Source organism: Leptidea sinapis, chromosome 26, assembly GCF_905404315.1.
Source record: "Leptidea sinapis chromosome 26, ilLepSina1.1, whole genome shotgun sequence".
Classification (NCBI taxonomy): Eukaryota; Metazoa; Arthropoda; class Insecta; order Lepidoptera; family Pieridae; genus Leptidea; species Leptidea sinapis.
In genome coordinates, this window is record NC_066290.1 from 5,888,251 (window position 1) to 5,906,465 (window position 18,215).

The 18,215-nt window shown below is 37.1% G+C and overlaps 3 protein-coding genes across 5 annotated transcripts in view; 2 read left to right on the forward strand and 1 right to left on the reverse strand.

Moving 5' to 3' along the window:
* LOC126972562 (uncharacterized) overlaps nucleotides 1–18,215 on the reverse strand; it is a 166,355-nt gene that overhangs the window by 100,945 nt on the left and 47,195 nt on the right. The window lies entirely within an intron of this gene.
* On the forward strand, nucleotides 1,160–8,166 carry LOC126972539 (UDP-glycosyltransferase UGT5-like). The gene is made up of 4 exons (XM_050819374.1): nucleotides 1,160–2,040; nucleotides 5,127–5,346; nucleotides 7,021–7,240; nucleotides 7,541–8,166. Exons 1-4 carry the CDS (start codon nucleotides 1,216–1,218, stop codon nucleotides 7,833–7,835), a joined length of 1,560 nt encoding a protein of 519 aa, XP_050675331.1. The 5' UTR covers nucleotides 1,160–1,215; the 3' UTR covers nucleotides 7,836–8,166.
* LOC126972563 (JNK1/MAPK8-associated membrane protein) lies at nucleotides 11,186–14,920 on the forward strand. Of its 3 annotated transcripts, none has more exons than XM_050819417.1 (5): nucleotides 11,186–11,301; nucleotides 11,577–11,826; nucleotides 12,470–12,679; nucleotides 13,209–13,378; nucleotides 14,004–14,920. In XM_050819417.1, exons 2-5 carry the CDS (start codon nucleotides 11,594–11,596, stop codon nucleotides 14,282–14,284), a joined length of 894 nt encoding a protein of 297 aa, XP_050675374.1. In that variant the 5' UTR covers nucleotides 11,186–11,301; nucleotides 11,577–11,593; the 3' UTR covers nucleotides 14,285–14,920. The 3 variants fall into 3 exon arrangements, with proteins under 3 accessions (XP_050675374.1, XP_050675373.1, XP_050675372.1); XM_050819416.1 differs by lacking the exon at nucleotides 11,186–11,301 and adding an exon at nucleotides 11,314–11,502 and having other exon boundaries at nucleotides 11,552–11,826; XM_050819415.1 differs by lacking the exon at nucleotides 11,186–11,301 and adding an exon at nucleotides 11,314–11,502.

Below are 18,215 nucleotides of genomic sequence, written 5' to 3' on the forward strand. Positions count from 1 at the left end.
TCGAGGTTATAAATCACAAAAATGGAATGGAATGTTAAAGTGAACATAATTGCAGTGATTAGGTACCCTGTACAGAGTGGGTATGGAAAAAGACATTTCAAAAGCTTAGCATCAGTCCTTTATTCATATATCGTACTATCGATAGACATACCAACACATTCTCTTTTGATGGCCGATCCGATATTGACATTAAAAGATCGAAACGGTAGCGTGCTGCTTACTAATAAAACTGGCTGGCTAAGGCTGTTAAAGCTATGAAGAAACAAAAAAATTATCAAGAGTTATGGAGATTCCTGCTAGGACTCTTTAGCGTATCATTAAAAAATACCTTGTTTGGTGCCTATAGTCAATGCTCTAAATCAACCCCTACATTTATAGAGAGTGGCTCGGTCATAATACCAGCATTCAAGATGCACGGGTGAAGTAAAACAAAATTGTTCGCTCATAACTTCAAAGAAGCCTCACAAGTATTCGCTGAAGTGCAACGTATTCATCATTCTGTGTTAGTCGTGGTTTTCTGGAGTGCTTTTTTGTGGAAAAGGAGTAAATTTTTCTGCCAAAGTGTATCAAGAGACTGTGAAACCTCTTAGCAATACGGTTTTTAGAAAAGTACGTACGGCCCGCGTCTAGCTCAGATCTAAACCTCTTGGACAACAAATTTAGGTCATTTTTAGAAGACATTGTCTGGTTTGCACCTCACTAGAACAGGCAGTGACTACTACCTATGGAAACTGTGTGTAAATCCATAGTGTCGTAGCCATACAGTTAAAGGCTTGCATTAAAGGTTAAAAAAGCCGTTTCAGATAATTTATTTTTATTTAAATAGTAAAATTTGTCTTTATTATTTATTGCTAAGATTTCAATAAATAAATACATTCAAATTACATTACGCCATAAAAAATAAACTGTTATACATATATTGTAACAACTTATGGTCGTTACGATTTATGCCCAAGGCTGTCGATTACTCGCAATAAACTCCTGTAATTGTAACAGAGCTATCTTTCATTATTCCAAGCGAATCGCATCTCCATTTTATTAAATACTCTTCATTGAACAAAGAATGAAACAATAAACTGTAACGTATCCTTGCATGACACCTGTGTTTAATTTATTATGTTTGATTAAGTGTCTCAGTAGGTGTTCATTACCGATAACGATTGAGAAAGAATATAATTTCATTTCGTAATATACAAAAGTCGGTCGTGTTTCAGCATGGCGTTTCGAAAAATATGTGTAGTGATATTATTATCCTGTTTCCTTACAGTGCAGAGTGCATCAATTCTTGCATTATTCTCCTCACTATCATTTCCTGATCACTTAGTGTTCCGAGGATATATATCTCTTCTCGTCCAACGCGGTCATTCTGTTGTCCTGATGACTCCGTATCCTGGCCAATTTACTCCACAAGAAATGGAAAGAATAATAGAACTTAATGTTGCACCTGATTCAGTGCCTTATTATGAGGAATACAGAAAACTGATGACAAATACTGATGACTATTATCCACGTTTGCAAAGCATGAATGATTTTGCATTGAAGTTGGCCATAGCTCAGCTGAAATCAAAAACTATGTCTTCATTATTTATGAATCCAAATGCTAAATTTGATCTGGTTATAACAGAAGCAGACATTCCCCTTTTGTACGCAGTGGCTGAGAAATATAAAACACCACATGTTTCCATAACAGCTGGAAGTGGAAAAGTTCATCAATACGAGTCAAAGGGATGCCCAATCCATCCTATATTGTACCCAGATGTTAACGCTCTCAACTATAGAAATTTGACACGTGTGCAGAAAATTTTCGAATACTATCGAAGTTTTCAAACTCGAAATGAATACTACTATAATTTTATTCCGAAATGCGAAGTCGCAGCAAAGAAACTTTTTGGGCTGAACAGACCGCTCCAAGAAGTAGAGTATGATATAGATATTTTGTTGATAGCAAACAATCCCGTTTTAATGGGTAATAGACCAACTGTGCCAGCCATTTCCTACGTTGATCGTCTTCATATTAGGCCAGGTTTCCAATTACATCAGGTAAATATTTAAATAACCCACAATTTATATTCAGGCACAACCAGTATTCCGAAAATCAATTTTCGGATTAATTTACTTATTTTTTTAAAAGAGGCAATAAATCTTTTTGGGACCTTTTTTCTCCATGTACTTCCGGAGAATTTGAACAATCTTAGACATACTTACAATATATTAACGTATAGAAAAACAAAGAGTGCGAGTGAAATGAAAATTTGTAACGGATATTCAGCAAGATAGATAAGGTTAGCTAATCTATTATTACTGTTACCAATTTTGATGGACAAGTCGTAAACAGTCAGCCACGTTTGGCATTAGCTTCTTAATATTTTTCATTTTATACTAATAGCTAATGCACACATTGATGAATTATCGGACTGTGGACTATACGCTACTATAAAGTCTTTCGTGACAATCACGTTGCCATCTACGACCAAGCACAAACAGTCTAGACCGTTATGTTTTGCATAGCTTAGTGTCAAGAAACGGCGCCACCTCCCATTTCTCCACCATCATATAACAGCGACCTCAGGAAGGTAATGGCTCTGCCCGGGCAGATATTCCCTCTCGGAGACTATTCGCTCCAGCTATGGAGTGGTACCCATTCTAGGTTGGCACATTACCACTTATCGCCGAAGATAAACCAGACAACAGCACCGGGGCACCCATCTCCACTCTAAACGCGGACTACGACTGTACTTAGTACTTACAAGTAAAACTGCTACTTATGGAACTGCAGTCATTATAGTAATTAACTGCTACTTATGGAACTGCAATATATATAGGCTTTGAAGATACAATGCATTTCAGATTGGTAGAAGACTAAGTTTACTTCAAGGTCTACAAGTCTTATTGTTTTGCAACTAAATAAACGACAGTTGATTTAATAAATTGCGAGATGAGAAGTGTTGCAATCGGTGCACTTGTGAACGTTGTGGTGTTGGTAAAAATTTACATTTTGATGTGAAGTCCTGTACCAAAATTCAGCGTAATATTATTCTGAATGAAATATTACTACAGCAAAGAATACTTAAAAATTGTATATGTCTCAAATTGCCTTGTTCTGTTTTAACAGCAAAAATAATTCTGATCATATTGGCGCTACGATATTACTTGACGTTTTAGGTTTATGCGTATTTAAAATGAAAAATATGCATGGGCATTTTTAAAGGTAATGGGTAGTATCGTAGATAACTTTCGACATCCAAAGACATATTCTGTAATTTGTTGTTCATGATTAAGTAAGTGCTTAGATTTGCCGATACTTTGGATTGACATTCTGGCGTAGATAGGCAAACTGAGCGTAGCATACAGGTCGTTGTCGACGGATATTGGTCGAACCTGAAGCCCGTGAATGCTGGAGTGCCCCAAGGCTGTGTGCTATCTCCTACGCTGTTTCTTCTGCATGTCAATGATATGTTGGACACCTCCAACATGCATTGCTATGCAGATGGCAGCACTGGTGATGCCGTATACACGGGCCATGCAGGTCTCTCTCGGGAAATCGTTGACCAGTGCCGGGAGATACTTGTGTCTTCTATCGAGTCCTCTCTCGAGAAGGTCGCGGAATGGGGTAAATTGAACCTTGTCCAATTTAACCCCCAGAAGACTCAAGTTTGCGCGTTTACCACTAAAAAAACCCCATTTGTCGTATCACCGCTCTTCGAGAACACTTCTCTTAAAGCCGCGCCTAGTATCGGAATACTGGGTCTAGAAATCTCGAGCGATTGCCAATTCCGTGGCCATCTGGAGGGCAAAGCCAAATTGGCTTCGAAGAAGCTGGGCGTCATCAATAGAGCACGGCAATACTTCAAGCCGGCCCACATTCTAGCGCTCTACAAAGCGCAGGTCCGGCCACACATGGAGTATTGCTGTCATCTCTGGTCTGGTGCACCCCAGTATCTGCTCGATCCATTTGACCGCGTGCAACGTAGAGCAGCTCGAATTGTCGGGGACTCAGTGCTCTGTGAACGGCTGGATCACTTGGCGTTGCGTAGAGACGTCGCTTCATTGTGTGTCTTCTACCGCATTTATCACGGGGAGTGTTCCGAAGAGCTGTTTAACCTGATTCCTGCCGCCGAATTTCACCATCGCACGACACGCCACAAGTTAGGATATCATCCCCACCATCTGGATGTGTGGCGGTCCTCCACAGTGCGGTTTTCAAGAAGCTTTCTCCCTCGTACTACAAAGCTGTGGAATGAGCTTCCTTGTGCGGTGTTTCGGGGACGATACGACATGGGTACCTTCAAAAAAAGCGCGTACACCTTCCTTAAAGGACGGCAACGCTCTTGTGATTCCTCTGGTGTTGCAAGAGAATGTGGGTGGCGGTGATCACTTAACACCAGGTGACCCGTACGCTCGTTTGTCCTCCTATTCCATAAAAAAAAAAAAAAAAAAAAACTCCTCACACTTGGCCGGATGGAAAACAAATTTTGAGATCGCCGCGCCGTCGCCAGTAGCGTCGAATGTTTTTGAATTTACCACAGTGGCGTTTTATTTAACAAGATTTATAGTGGAGTTGTGTATCTTTCTATATGTGGATTTTTTATGCCTAGAATCTGTAAAAGCATCAAAAAAATTGCAAGGGCAATTTGATTCCCTTTAGCAACTGTTGCTTTCAATAGAATAATCATTCTGGTTCTTGGATCGCGAGGCATCGATGAACATGATGTATAATTTTATAAGACAGATTTCGTAAAGCTTAGATCATTTATACGTCTAAATAGACTATGACAGCTGTGAAAACGTCGAAAAAATGAGCAATGCACACACGCTAACACAAAGTGACATACAAGTCGCGAGTGTAAGACATAGCTTGTTACGCACACTAAAGTAATAAAAGTGGCCTATTTTCATCAGTTGTCTAACAGCAAGAGGCTCTATCTAATCGTATAAGTTATCTAAGATGTTAAGTTTATTTAAGTTAATATACTTTTGAAACAAACACTCTTTCATTTTCATGAGGAACTAAGTCAGAACATGTTAAAGATTAACTTTTAATCATACTCTTATTAGAACTCGTGCATGCGATAGTACTTTTTTGAAAATATTTACATTTTAGAACTAATATTATTTTAATTTTTCAGGAGTTACAAACGATATTAGATTCTTCAAAGGGAGCAATTTATTTCAGTCTTGGTACACTTCAAGAACCAGAACACTTGTCAACACACGTGCTGCAGAGTTTGTCAGACGCTTTCCGAGAATTGCCGTTTACAGTGTTGTGGAAAATTGGAAATGACACAATGATTAATAAATCACCTAATATTATAACAAGTGCCTGGTTCCCACAGCAAGAAATTTTGGGTGTGTTTTAAAATGTTGTTATAATAGTAGATAATTCATTAATTAATATAGATGAAGGAACAATCCCCTATACGATAAGATGGGGATAGGCCTTCCTAGTGACATCAAAATGAGGTCAGCTCTAGGCATGTGACTTGTGATGTCTCATCCGTTAGGGCGCCTAGTATGGTTAGTATATTATGTCTGTTTAGGCTGCTAACTCGACGTGTCATTCTGGGCGATAGTCCAGATATCGCTTCTTTCGACTGTCTTGGGTGAGTCGTTTATCCATCGGGTGTGATAGTGGTGTAGATTGTTGATGAGAACAGCGTATCCATGAACGCATTTTGCTGACATGGTAGGAGTGGCACATTCATCCTCTGCGTCATTCCCCAAAGAACTGCCGTGTCCCTTGATCCATTGCAGAGTTACAAAATTGTTAGAGGCAACTCGTTCCAGGGATTGATGACACGCGTATGTTAGCGCTGAGTTGTATTTGTAGGTATTGCTATACAGCGCAGTTAGAACCTCCATACTATCGGATAGAATTGTGGCCATGTACCTTAGTTCTTAGTATCGCTTTTGCAGCTTCCTTAATGGCTACACACCCACATTGTGTGTATGTTCAGTTCCCATCCATCACCAGTTTCAATTCTTATTTTGGAACCGTCTGTGTAAAATCTTATTTATTATTGACTGGTCTTCTGGCGTTTTAGGTATCCTATCGCCGGGTGCCTCACAGAGAAGATGATTCTTTTCTACTTTTGTTCCAGAGATTTGCTGTACGGCATTCTTTATTATTCCAAACACCCTACAGCTTCTGGCGAAGAACCAACATCGTTATATGTTGAATGTCAATTAGTAATGTTAGCCCCAGGGCGAACGATATGGCTGTGCAAGCCAGCCGCTGGAATTATTGCAGCTTGGTTTGTTCGGTTGCAACCTCTGTCCTGGGCCGCCAGGAAATCGCTCCATAATAAGTAATTGACCTCAGATTTTCTCTATGAATCTTCTTCAGTTGCAGTGCCAAATGATCATACACATTTTTTCCAGCTTGTATTCAATGTGCTTATTCCAAAGCAGCTTAGTGTCTAGTAAAACCTGCAGGTATTTTCTTCAGTAAGACTTAACTCGGTATCAAACAGCTTAGGTAATGTAAGATTACTAAAGCTGCGTTTACTTGTTAATAGTATTAGCTCCGTCATTAACTGATTTGCGTTGAGTCAATATTGCGCAGACAATTCTTCAATAATATTAAACGCGGATCTCATTAGGATGCATAAAACATTTTCTACTGGCTCCGTTATTAGATTGGAGAGATCGTTCACATAGCCTACCATGTACAGATTCCTTAATTTGTTTAGCTCCGCGATTAGCTCATCCAAACAATACATAAGCAGGTTGTTATTTCTGTGACTATGTCATATAACAGTGATAGAGATCCTTCAGACCTGTGAGGAATGCAGTCCACCTCTTTTATCCACACCGCTATGGCAATGGCCAAAAACAATGGTTTATTGCCATATTTTTTTCATACGTCACTAGAACGAAAATGTTAATAAATTTTTACTAACAGTCTTTATAAAGCTTATGTGATTAGTCTAGATTTAGTTTTTTTTTTGTATAAGACAAGATTAAGATGTTATTTAGATAAAACATGGTTCTACTCTACTAATAATGTTAATTTGTTTGTAGCACATCCTAAACTTAAAGCATTTATAACGCATGGAGGTGCTCGCTCATTAGACGAGGCACTGTTTTACGAGGTGCCGATAGTGGGACTGCCTATCGTACGATCTAGAAAGGTATTCATGAAAGAAATGACACGCTTTGATACCGGAGAAATTTTAGATATATATTCGTTGGATAAGGATATAGTAAAAGAAGTCGTATCAAGGGTTGCAACTGATGAAAAGTAAGTATGTCTTGTTTTTATATTAGCTTTTGTACTACAAGATGTTTTAGAAGTAAAAATATTATTATAAATCTTTTACAAAGAGAAAATATCAATTTAAATATAGATCAAAATTTCGTGTGTTTCTAACGTTTGTGTGACAAAATTCCCAAATAGAATATTTAACACACAATTTTAAAACATAATATTTTTGTAAATCTAAATGAAAAGTGAGCGCTTTGGTTTATAGATTGTTTGTTGAGGCAAAATATTTTGTAGAAATTGTGTAATTTTTATATTTTAACTTTTATTTATTTATAGGTACAAAAAGGGAATGATCAAATTGAAGAGTATGATTGTTACTCCAATGATATCAGGTCCTGAAAATGCCGTCTGGTGGACAGAATACGTTCTGCGAAACGAAGGAGCCAAGTATCTTAGATCACCAGCCGTTGGACTCACATTCTTCAAATATTACATGCTAGATATAGCGAGTATCCTGCTTTCAATAATAACTGTTTTCTTGGTCGCAACCTACTACATAATAAAGGCAATATTTATGAGACTTCGAAATCGACTTTTTGGAAGCAGGAAGTTAAAGTTGAAATCTTCGTAGTATAATAATATTAATTAAATCATTATTAATAATAATTATTATACAGTTTTTATATTTTTAAACTCGATTTATTTAAGCTATAGACCGTAGAATTGCGAATATTTTTATTTGGTTCATATAAATAAATGTATGAATACCTACCTAAGTCATTATTCTTTTTAATTATTGAAATAAGTATATTCCAAAATTTGAAATAGGTAACAAAAAATCAGACACTTGTTTTACCATTGTAACTTTTTCGATAAAATATGTATTTAATTATTCGGTTTTTAAACTTTGTCGTTAGCGAACACTCTCCCTAAGGCAATATACTTGTTTTTCTTTATTATTTTGGTTATTTTTTTCTTACTTCAGGTACCATAAATCTATTGTATGAGTTTTAGTGATTGGCGATGGCGATGCTGGTAATGAACATAGTGAAAGAGTCCTCGAAATCATGGATGAAAGTTGATTTTTCTGTGAGATAAACTTTTTAATGTTTAATAATAGTAATATTTCTGAGGTGTTAATTTTTTATGCAATATATCTTTGGGTACGATAGTGTAATAAATGAATATTGTATTTAACTACGTAAATGCTAGTATTTTTACACTGATAAATAAAGCAATTCCGAAAATTAAAAAATGCCGACACTCTAGATAAATAATAATATATAATAATCTGACCAATAATGATTGGAGTTAATGGCGCCAAATAAAACTATCGCGAAGCAACCATCAAAACACAACCACCTCCATAAAAACATTCTGATGTGCTGCTCTCTTCAATTTCTAATCTATTACTTTCTGAGTCACAAACACACAGAATATTAGTATTCATACAATTAAATAATTTTAACGCTACCATTAGGTATTATTAAAAAGATATGCATTTTTTTGAAAAAATATGTTTATAAGCTCAAATCAGCCTAGCTATCCAACGCGGAAATGCTGCCAGTATTCTTGACATGCTTCCCCATAATGATAGTTTTAATTTAATGTAATCATAGTATTGTAAATATTGTAGTTATAAGATTTGTTTTGTTAGTAAAAACTTAGAAGAAAAAACTTAGAAAGTATGAAATAAGCATAATAGATTGGTCATTACGCTCGAGGCTGTATCTTTTATACGTGCTAGTAAAGGGTGATCGCAATATGGGAACCCAGGGAGTCATAATATTATGCAGGTTTAGTAGTTGGTATTGTATGTTCTACTTTATAATATTGGGTTGGAAATTGGATATAGTAGGCAGGAGTTGAGTATTAAATTGATTTTAAAGCTGGTTAAGGTTGGGTCTTCAATTAATAACGCATTCTTATGAAAAGGTAATGCATATTCTTTTAGTAATTTCTAAAACAAAATTCTAACCTCAAATTAGGGAAAAAACGAAAATAAAGTATGGATTATGGAGTGGACTGAATGAAAACGATTGATACATGATGCAAATGGCATACAGGCATAGATTAGTGATGGCCAATATATAGGATTCAAAGACGAGTGATTGTCTTTTTTGCGCTCTTTTTAATAAAATATTTAATATATTATATTTTACTGTCATTGTTAATGCTATAAAATAATCATAATCTAGTCCCAGACGGTCAGATCACTTATATATTCAGCTATGGAGTAGTGGGATTATATATCATTCGCAGTCTGGTAGCGGATTTGGCAAAAATGTGCTAAAAGAAAATAGAAGCACACTTTTCTCCATAGTCGTGTCAACTGCCACTGTCCGAATCAAACCAACTGAATAAATGTTTTACACTGCTGCTGCTTATTGACTAACATGGGAATAAATGCGACAGTGAATATTCCAAGACCAAGGAAAGTAGGAGGGAGAAAGAGAGTGTATCGGTAGATTACAAGCACATGTGCGTGGTATTCTTGCTATGCAAGTATGCAGCGAAGTAAACAGTGAGAGCATCGTGAAATTAGCAGAAATACGTACTTGTTCTATAATATTATAAAAACACCAATAACAATAGACTTTCAAGCTTATTATTATTACTAGTTGCTAACCTCATAATCATAATTAGCCGGAAGACGTCCACTGCTGGACAAAGGCCTCCCCCAAATATCTCCACGACGTTCGGTCCTGCGCTGCCCTCGTCCAACGTATTCCGGCGATCTTGACTAGATCGTCGGTCCATCTTGTGGGGAGCCTACCAACACTGCGTCTTCCGTTACGTGATCGCCATTTGAGGAATTTTCTGCCCCACCGGCCATCTGTCCGTCGAACTATGTACCTTGCCCACTGCCAATTCAGTATCTCAATAATTTGGGCTATGTCGGTGACTTTGATTCTCCCGCGGATCTCCTCATTTCTGATTCCATCTCGCATGGAAATCCTAGCATAGCATTCTCATCTCATCCTCCATTGCCCTCTGAGCGGCAATGAGCTTCCTCGTAAGGCCCATAGCTAGAGACCACGTCTGCGTACTGTAAGTTATCACTGGTAACACACACTGGTTGAAAACCTTCGTCTTCAGACAATTCGATGATTGGAACGAGATGATTCTTAGGGGAGCAGGTGCGACATGGACATTTAACATGATCTTCGTCTTGTCCATTTCATTTTGAGATCCTTGGGAAGCTGTATTGAGGCTATCGAGCATATGGCTTAAGTCTTCCATGATTGCAATATCGTCTGCGAATCGAAGGTTAGTGATGTATTCGCCGTTCATTTCATCGATCATAGTTGATTAAGAGATTATCTTATGTATGACGCGAGTATACCTTAATATAATCTGACGCCATGCGCACGACGTATTACAACATAGGCACCAGGAGAACATAATTGTATATTATATTAGTGGTGATAGTTATGTCTTTCATAGCGGTTGAAATCATGTGTGATTCTAGCAACACGTACCAGAACTTCATAAGCTGCTTAGAGGTTCATTGACAATGCAGGTTTGACTTCTGACATGTGTAGTTTGTACGCACGCAATTTTTTTTTGTGCAATTTTCCTTCGGATTTATTTGAAACGTCGATCTAGAACGTACTTATAGAACATTATTGATGTCAAAGCGGGGACTCTCAGAAGCATACTCTATGTAAGTGAATACTTATTAACTTTTTTCACTTTACTATACTATACTATTTTTATTTTGTAAGTGTATGCACCGTCACACCTTGAAAGATTGGGTATTTTTGAGAAAAAAATTTGCCCGCATTGCAACTCAAATGAAGGATTTATGGAACACCTTATTTTCGTGCTGGCTAGTGAAGTCAGTGATTCAAAAAAAATATGTGATTCTTCATCCCACCTGCCTCCACTTGATCAGTTATTAAGAGACAAAAGAAGTTATAAACCACTATATAAATTTATTAAGAATACAATTCTTAACAATATAAAAAAAAGTGAAGTGATAAGTGAACTGTGAAATGTAAAGTATAAATATTCCGATAATAATAAAAGACGACTTAAAAGTCTTAGTTACCAGGTCATAAAACCCCCCATAGAAAAAAAATTTAAATGTAAATGTAAGTAAAAAATAAATATTATTTGACTTTTATGCACCAAACAATAAATAATATGTAAAATTTTATTACATAAAAGCTATCAAAACTCAAAGTTATTAATAAATTATTTGCATGCACTTTACAGTCTACATGTAAATAGTCTTGTATGGTTTGAAGTTTTACTGTAAGCGTTGAGTGTAAAACTGTAAACTTGTACTTTTGGTATGTATTTTAATATTTTGTGACCATCACCTTCAAGCTTTTAACATAGTTTTCTATTATTTTACCTATTACAGGGAACTGGCTCACCGAGATGTCGGTAGTAAGAACATGTCCAGGATTATATTGTGGCCGAACTGCACTGGGGGATGGTTCTTGGAGTGATTGTGGAGCTTGCCCTCGAGGATATCGCAAAAATGCATCAAGCTACTGTGTAGAGTGTACTGATGAGGCCTCCTTATATGATTGGCAATATCTTGGATTTATGGTTCTTTTGCCACTAGTTCTACACTGGTTTTTTATAGACATGGTCACAATTGGAAAGACGTAAGATGACTGCTATTTTTTATTTTGTGTTGATATTTATGCATTACTTAAAAATGTCTGTTCTTTTGTTAATTTTAAGGCTTTCTCTAATATGTGGCTGGGCCAAATTTTTAAATAGTTGCAACAGAAAATATTTCTAAAGTATGTGTTAATGTTGTATGCAGCATTTTATCCCACACTACTATCTATAAATATTTGTAATGGTTATTTAATTATGTGGGGCAATTATGGCTATTTTTTGACCTTCCACTGGCTTCTCGGTGAGATGTCAAAATTCCTTCTCCATCCCTAATGTTATATTAGATTTTATTCAAACACTTACTTTTAAGGCAGATTTCGCTTATGCTGCATTGCATTAGATTAATTTAAAATTTTTATTCTTAAAGCTTCATTATTTTTATTTAAGCTTAATAATTGCAGATTACACTATGTCACAAAAAATATTACATGATATTTGCCCAGACCCCACCGTTCCCATGTGAGATTGAGTGAGATTTGCCTCAACCCCCTTGCTACCTAAACACCTCACATAATTAAATGATTTCCTCAAAGTGGTAGTAAATTTCATCATCTAGTATTTTATTGCTTCCTGATTTAATAATTAAATACCTATACTATGATTTGTTTATTTTATGGTTTTCAGCAATACTAAGGCATTGCATCAGCATTTTTGTGCATTATTAGAAGTAGTAACAGGAACAGTGGGTGCATTACTCATGTTGGCTCCAACAGGATCGTTGTCTCTTTATGTGTGCACTCCTAAAGCATTATCAGATTGGTATACTCTTTTGCACAATCCTCAACCAGACTATAAAGAAACTTTGCATTGTACTCAGGAGGCAGTATACCCGCTGTAAGTAAAATTTGTCTGCTTAATATCATAATATAATCTATAAAGTAACAGTAGACTGTTTTGTGAATTGCTCGTAAAGAGGGTCATAATCTGGAACAGCTGATGGTGACAGGCAAGGTACATGGCAGGCGTCCCAGAGGACGCAGTCCCACGAGATGGTCCGACCATCACCACCAATATGATCTGCTCTAAACATCAACTTCCATGATGCCCTTCATAAGGCTAAGGATTGCAGCAGATGGAGGGGAATTGTACGGGAGAAACTGATGCAGCGGGGGAGTCACGACCCTCAGTAATGAGGAAAACAATGCGAGGAGGAGGTTTTGTGAAACCTGAAAAATTGTGCTTCATTTTCTACAGGAATAATTAAAATTAAGCATATTAAGGGTCTGGTCCCACCTGATAAGTGACTAAGGTAGTGCTTACAGATAATGATGAGTCACAACAAAACAAAAATGGCATAGCATACATCAAAACAACCCTTGGACTTTGTTTTATATTATGTAGTAATTATAATTTTTTGTTACAGATACACAATAATTCTTTTAGTGTATGCATTTAGCCTTCTGCTAACAGTAGTAATGAGGACAATCTTGTTGGCATGGCTAAAGATAAGTGTAGGAAATAAAGCAATATATTGTGCTTTATATTTTTATCCAATTTTGGTGTTGACACATACTGTTGCTGCAGGCTTAATATGTAAGTTTATATTATTAAACCATCAATTAATATGTTATGTTTTTAAAGTGATAACCCTCACTTCTAGAATTAATACACTCATAAAATTTTGTTTTTCAAATTTAGTTGTCATCACTTTAAAAACATAACATATTGTTTAGATTAGTTTAGACAAGAGCGACATCTCAAGTCAATTTCCTAATAAGCAAATATTGGGGTTGAGCAGGTTATCAAATGTAAAGTAGATCCTGTAGATGAAGCCACAACCTGAGAGTTGAACAAATCAATCAAGATTATGTAACGATACAAGGTAGGCTCAGTTGGTTAGAGCACCGGCACTGAACGCCAGAGGTTGTGGGTTCGAGTCCCGCATCATTCATAAAATTTTGTTTTTTAAATTTTATTTATCAATTAATACTTTCGGACTATTACTAATTCGTAAAATTGCATATGTTGAGAGGAATTGGCAAGAAACTCAATAATTCCTTGTTTTCAAGTCATACTAATGATAATATAAGTAGTACTTAGTACCACTCAAAATTTTGCGTTTTCAAGAATCCTGAGTGGCATTACATTGCAATCTGTTTATAAAGCACCAGTTATACATATTTAAATGTCTATAATATTATTATTGTATCTGTTCCAGATTGTGCATTCCCGTACATAGTGATTATAATATCAATGATGACTTCAGCATCACATTTTTCAATCAAATTAAACCAATCTGCACCTGCCTTATTTGTATCTTCAGTGAAAAATTTCAGAAACCTCATTATTTTGGTCGGGCACTGGCTTATACATGCCTATGGGATAATTTCACTCACTGGTTTTAAAGAACTGTGGTATTTAACTTTGGTGCCAGCCCCTGCTTTATTTTATATACTCACAGCACAATTCACCGACCCAATGAAAATACATAATGATTGACTTGAGCGAGTCACTTTGGAGAAAATGGTTCTGTTGTGATCATACCTAACCTCTTGGCCACAGCCAAGAGCGGCGCTGATAGTGGCTTAGCGTAAGGCACGGCAAGCGGCGATAATACGTATTAGACAACATAAATATGTAAATATGCCACTTCCGATACACGCGCAAGGATACCCTCGTACTAGCGAGTATTGAGACGGCCACAGCTCAGAGTGGCGTGCCCGGCGGAATCGGTGGGCGGATTCGGCACGAAAGAAACAATTTTATTAGTATCGCGAGTTGAGCTTTATAAATATTGAATACGAAATAAATTAATCGCTGACGCAGCCGCCGTCGCAACTAGTCGAGCAGTGGCATATTTACTCTCAAAACTTGATGATTATTGGTCGATTGAAAGTAACCTATCTTAAGCCGTGAATCTGAGTACATTTAGATTAGTTTTATTAAGATGCTATATGTTATGTAGCAAGGAACACACCTGTGTCCTGTAATATTTCCGATGGAGTGGCAAGAGAGAAGATTTTTTTTTATCAATATTTATAAATGCTGTTGTATAGGTATTTAGTTAAGATATTAAAGAGATTATTGAAAATTTGTTATATAATATCTCAAAATAAAGATAGTGGCAATCACAAACATTTATTTCATTTCTTTCAATGGGTTTGATAACAAGTGATGAAGGCTATATGATTGGTAGTGCCATGTTGAGTCCTAAGGGCTACAACCGAATTTGGCTGGAATACCCGGAGAAATACCACCCTCCCACTTAAAACCGGCGTGAAATGGAAAGCCGCTATTTTACGCTGGCTGTTTCGTTCGGTCTGTGTGCTATCCGGAGGGCTTCTTTATACCACGGGATAGCGTTTGCGTTTACATCAGGCACGTTCTGAGAGATCTGTTCTCGACGTCTGAGTGTTCTTGTAGGACAGGAACTATCCATCATCTGGCTGCGTGTAGACTGCGACGACCATTCGCGAATCTAGCGGTAAAGCAGAGAGTGACCGGCTCCTTGAGCACATCCAAATGGCTACAGATTCCGTGTTGGAGCAGATCCCCACTGCAGAGACCGTGTTTCTTGACGATTTTAACGCCCACCACGCCGAATGGCTAGGCTCTCGTACCACCGAGCATACAGGGAGATCTATTCACGACTTCGCCTTAGCATATGGTCTGACACTGTTGGTTATTGCGCCAACGGGAATCCCCGACGGGGAAGATCATACATCTTCACTGTTGGACCTTCTGTTGACCTCACATCCGGACGGTTACCTAGTTTCCGTTGACGCTTCTCTGGGTTCGTCGACCCACAGCCTGATCCTAACTCGGCCAAAAAAAAAGCGTTTTAGGTTGCCGCTGCGTGAGGTCAGCAGAGTGGGATGAGAAGTGGTATTTTTTGCATTCTACCCGTGCAGGCAGATTTGTTTTTCGCTTGGTGATCCAGATGCCGCTGCTGACGCTGTTGCAGATGTGGTACTGCAAGGTATGGAACTATTCAATATAAGGCTGCGTGCTATCCCTTACACTGTTTCTTCTGCATATAAATGATATGGTGCAAATCAGCAGTATTCGTTGCTATGCAGATGACAGCACAGGGTATGCTTCCTACACCTGCCGTGCCAACATGTCTCGGCATGCAACGGGACGGAACGGTCCTATGGAACCCAAAGAAGACACAACCAAAAAGTCTCTCTTTCTCGTATCTTGCTCGTTGCTTCGAGATCACTCTTCTAACTGCCGCGATCATCATCGACGATCAAGTCATATCCAATTGGCTTGATTCCTCGGCGTTGCGAAGAGATGTGGGTTCTCTCTGCATCTTCTACTGGATTTATCACACGGAGTACTTAGAAGAGCTGTTCGGATTGATTCCAGCGGCTGAATTTCACTAACGGACGTTACGTCAAAATACAAAATACCACCCAAAATACCTTGGCGTCTGGCATTCCACTACAGTTCGTTTCGCAAGAAATTTCCGCCAATCAATTGCCGCCTGCTGTTTTCCCGAATTATAGGACTTAGCGACCTGGAACCTTAGGCCGGCAACGCATCTCTTGACACCTGTTGCCGTGGTTGTCTATGGGCAGTTGCCTCAGCAGTCCTCATCCCGTGAGCATCTTGCCTGTTTGATTTTCTATACATAAAAAAATTGCTTAATTTATTCTCCTTTCACGAGCGAGATTTAGATTGATAAATGTAATTATAGTTAAATAATTTAATTCATAAGAACGCCTGGGTATGAATTGTCCTGAAGGATTTGCACTATTATTTAATCTTAATAAAAAATAATATTAATAATAAGAGTAATATTAGGTAAGTAAATTTAAACAAAATGGTCAAATTGTAACTAAAGGCATTTAGTGAGTATTGCATAATATGTAGATGAACATTTTTTTTAATGGGTTCTCCTGACTGGTATCGTCATGCTCGTTTAAATGCCACTGCTTGTAGCGGCGACGTGGGGCGGCTCGTTCCCTTCCCTAAAATATCAAGTCAAGGGAGGCGATGGATGGTCCATGCGTCATGCTCGTGAACGGGCGCTACTTGTGGTGGCTGGATGCTTATCAGGAAATGGTTCATGGTTTTTTATGTAATGATGTAATGGAAGAAATAGTTTGTATGACTATCAACTAACATATTATTATTTACAGACAGAAATGTGCGGTTAGTTTTTTTTTTCAGACTTGTCACTGTGTCATGAAAAATATCAAAATCTCTTATGGACGCGGAAAATCGATTGTACTCAGAATACATCCTTGATAATGGAGAATGTTTAAGGGTATTTGTCCTACTTACTGGTTCCACAAGTATGTTAGTAATCGGATTTCGTGGATATCTGTGCGGGATTTTGAAATTTATTTTATCCAGCAATTCACTACACGCTGTCTGAGTGGAATGCAAGTTATCATAATAAAAAAATGGGATCCCAACACTGAACAGTATGTGGAAAATAATTTTGATACTTTCATTATTTCTGAGTTTTCTCATCATTATTATTATCATACTTTATTAATTGACAAGGTAAAGAAAATGTAGATAATATTTTTTAATCAAAATAGGATAAATAATAATAAAAATAAAGTTTCATAATCAAAATTAGATTTCAAATATTTAATTCCAGAAAATGAATTATAAGTAGGTATCATCCGAGCTGCATATAAACGGTTCCAGTGCAGTAGATATCTGAAATCCTATCCGTCTTTTTATATTTACTGTCTACATTTATTTCGTGATCAGTAGGTATACTTTTTACAGTCTTCTGGAGTAACATCTGAAAAACAGTCTTTTATCAACTGCTAAATTTTGCGTTCGCCACTCCTAAATTTCTGCTGGATATTTTTTCTTTGAAATTCAATAGCATTGAGGTCATAGTGGTAAGGCGGTTTATTTTGTCATTTCATACTGTTTTAACAGTTCTTCTGCTTCATATAAAATTGCTGGTTTATTCTCTCTAAGAAGGCATAGTAGTTCAGCTTTAGTAAAGCATTCATCAAAATGGGATATTATTTTCAGCAAACCATTTCTAAATATCAGATTTTTTTTTTTTTTAACTTAGGAGGTTTGTTCACTTTTGTCACATGATAACAAGCATTATGCATTACTATGACTCTTATTTTATTCAAATTGGATATTCATTTTTCATATAATCATTTCATGAAATTGCCTCCATTCATGTCATGATAATCTGGTGATTTTTTTTATTCTGGTGGTGTGATTTCGTGCTAAATACTAACAGTGCATTAGGAACAACACTTTAGCTGATCCAGCACAACTTATAATGTGCCGTGTACCTGAAGAGATTTTTCCGATCACGCCGCTGGTTGATGGACTTTGATTACATAATTTAGTACATACAAATAGAGTACATATAGTATCAATTACCATCAGCTGAACATCCTGCTTGTCTCGTCCCTTATTGTTATAAAAAAATATG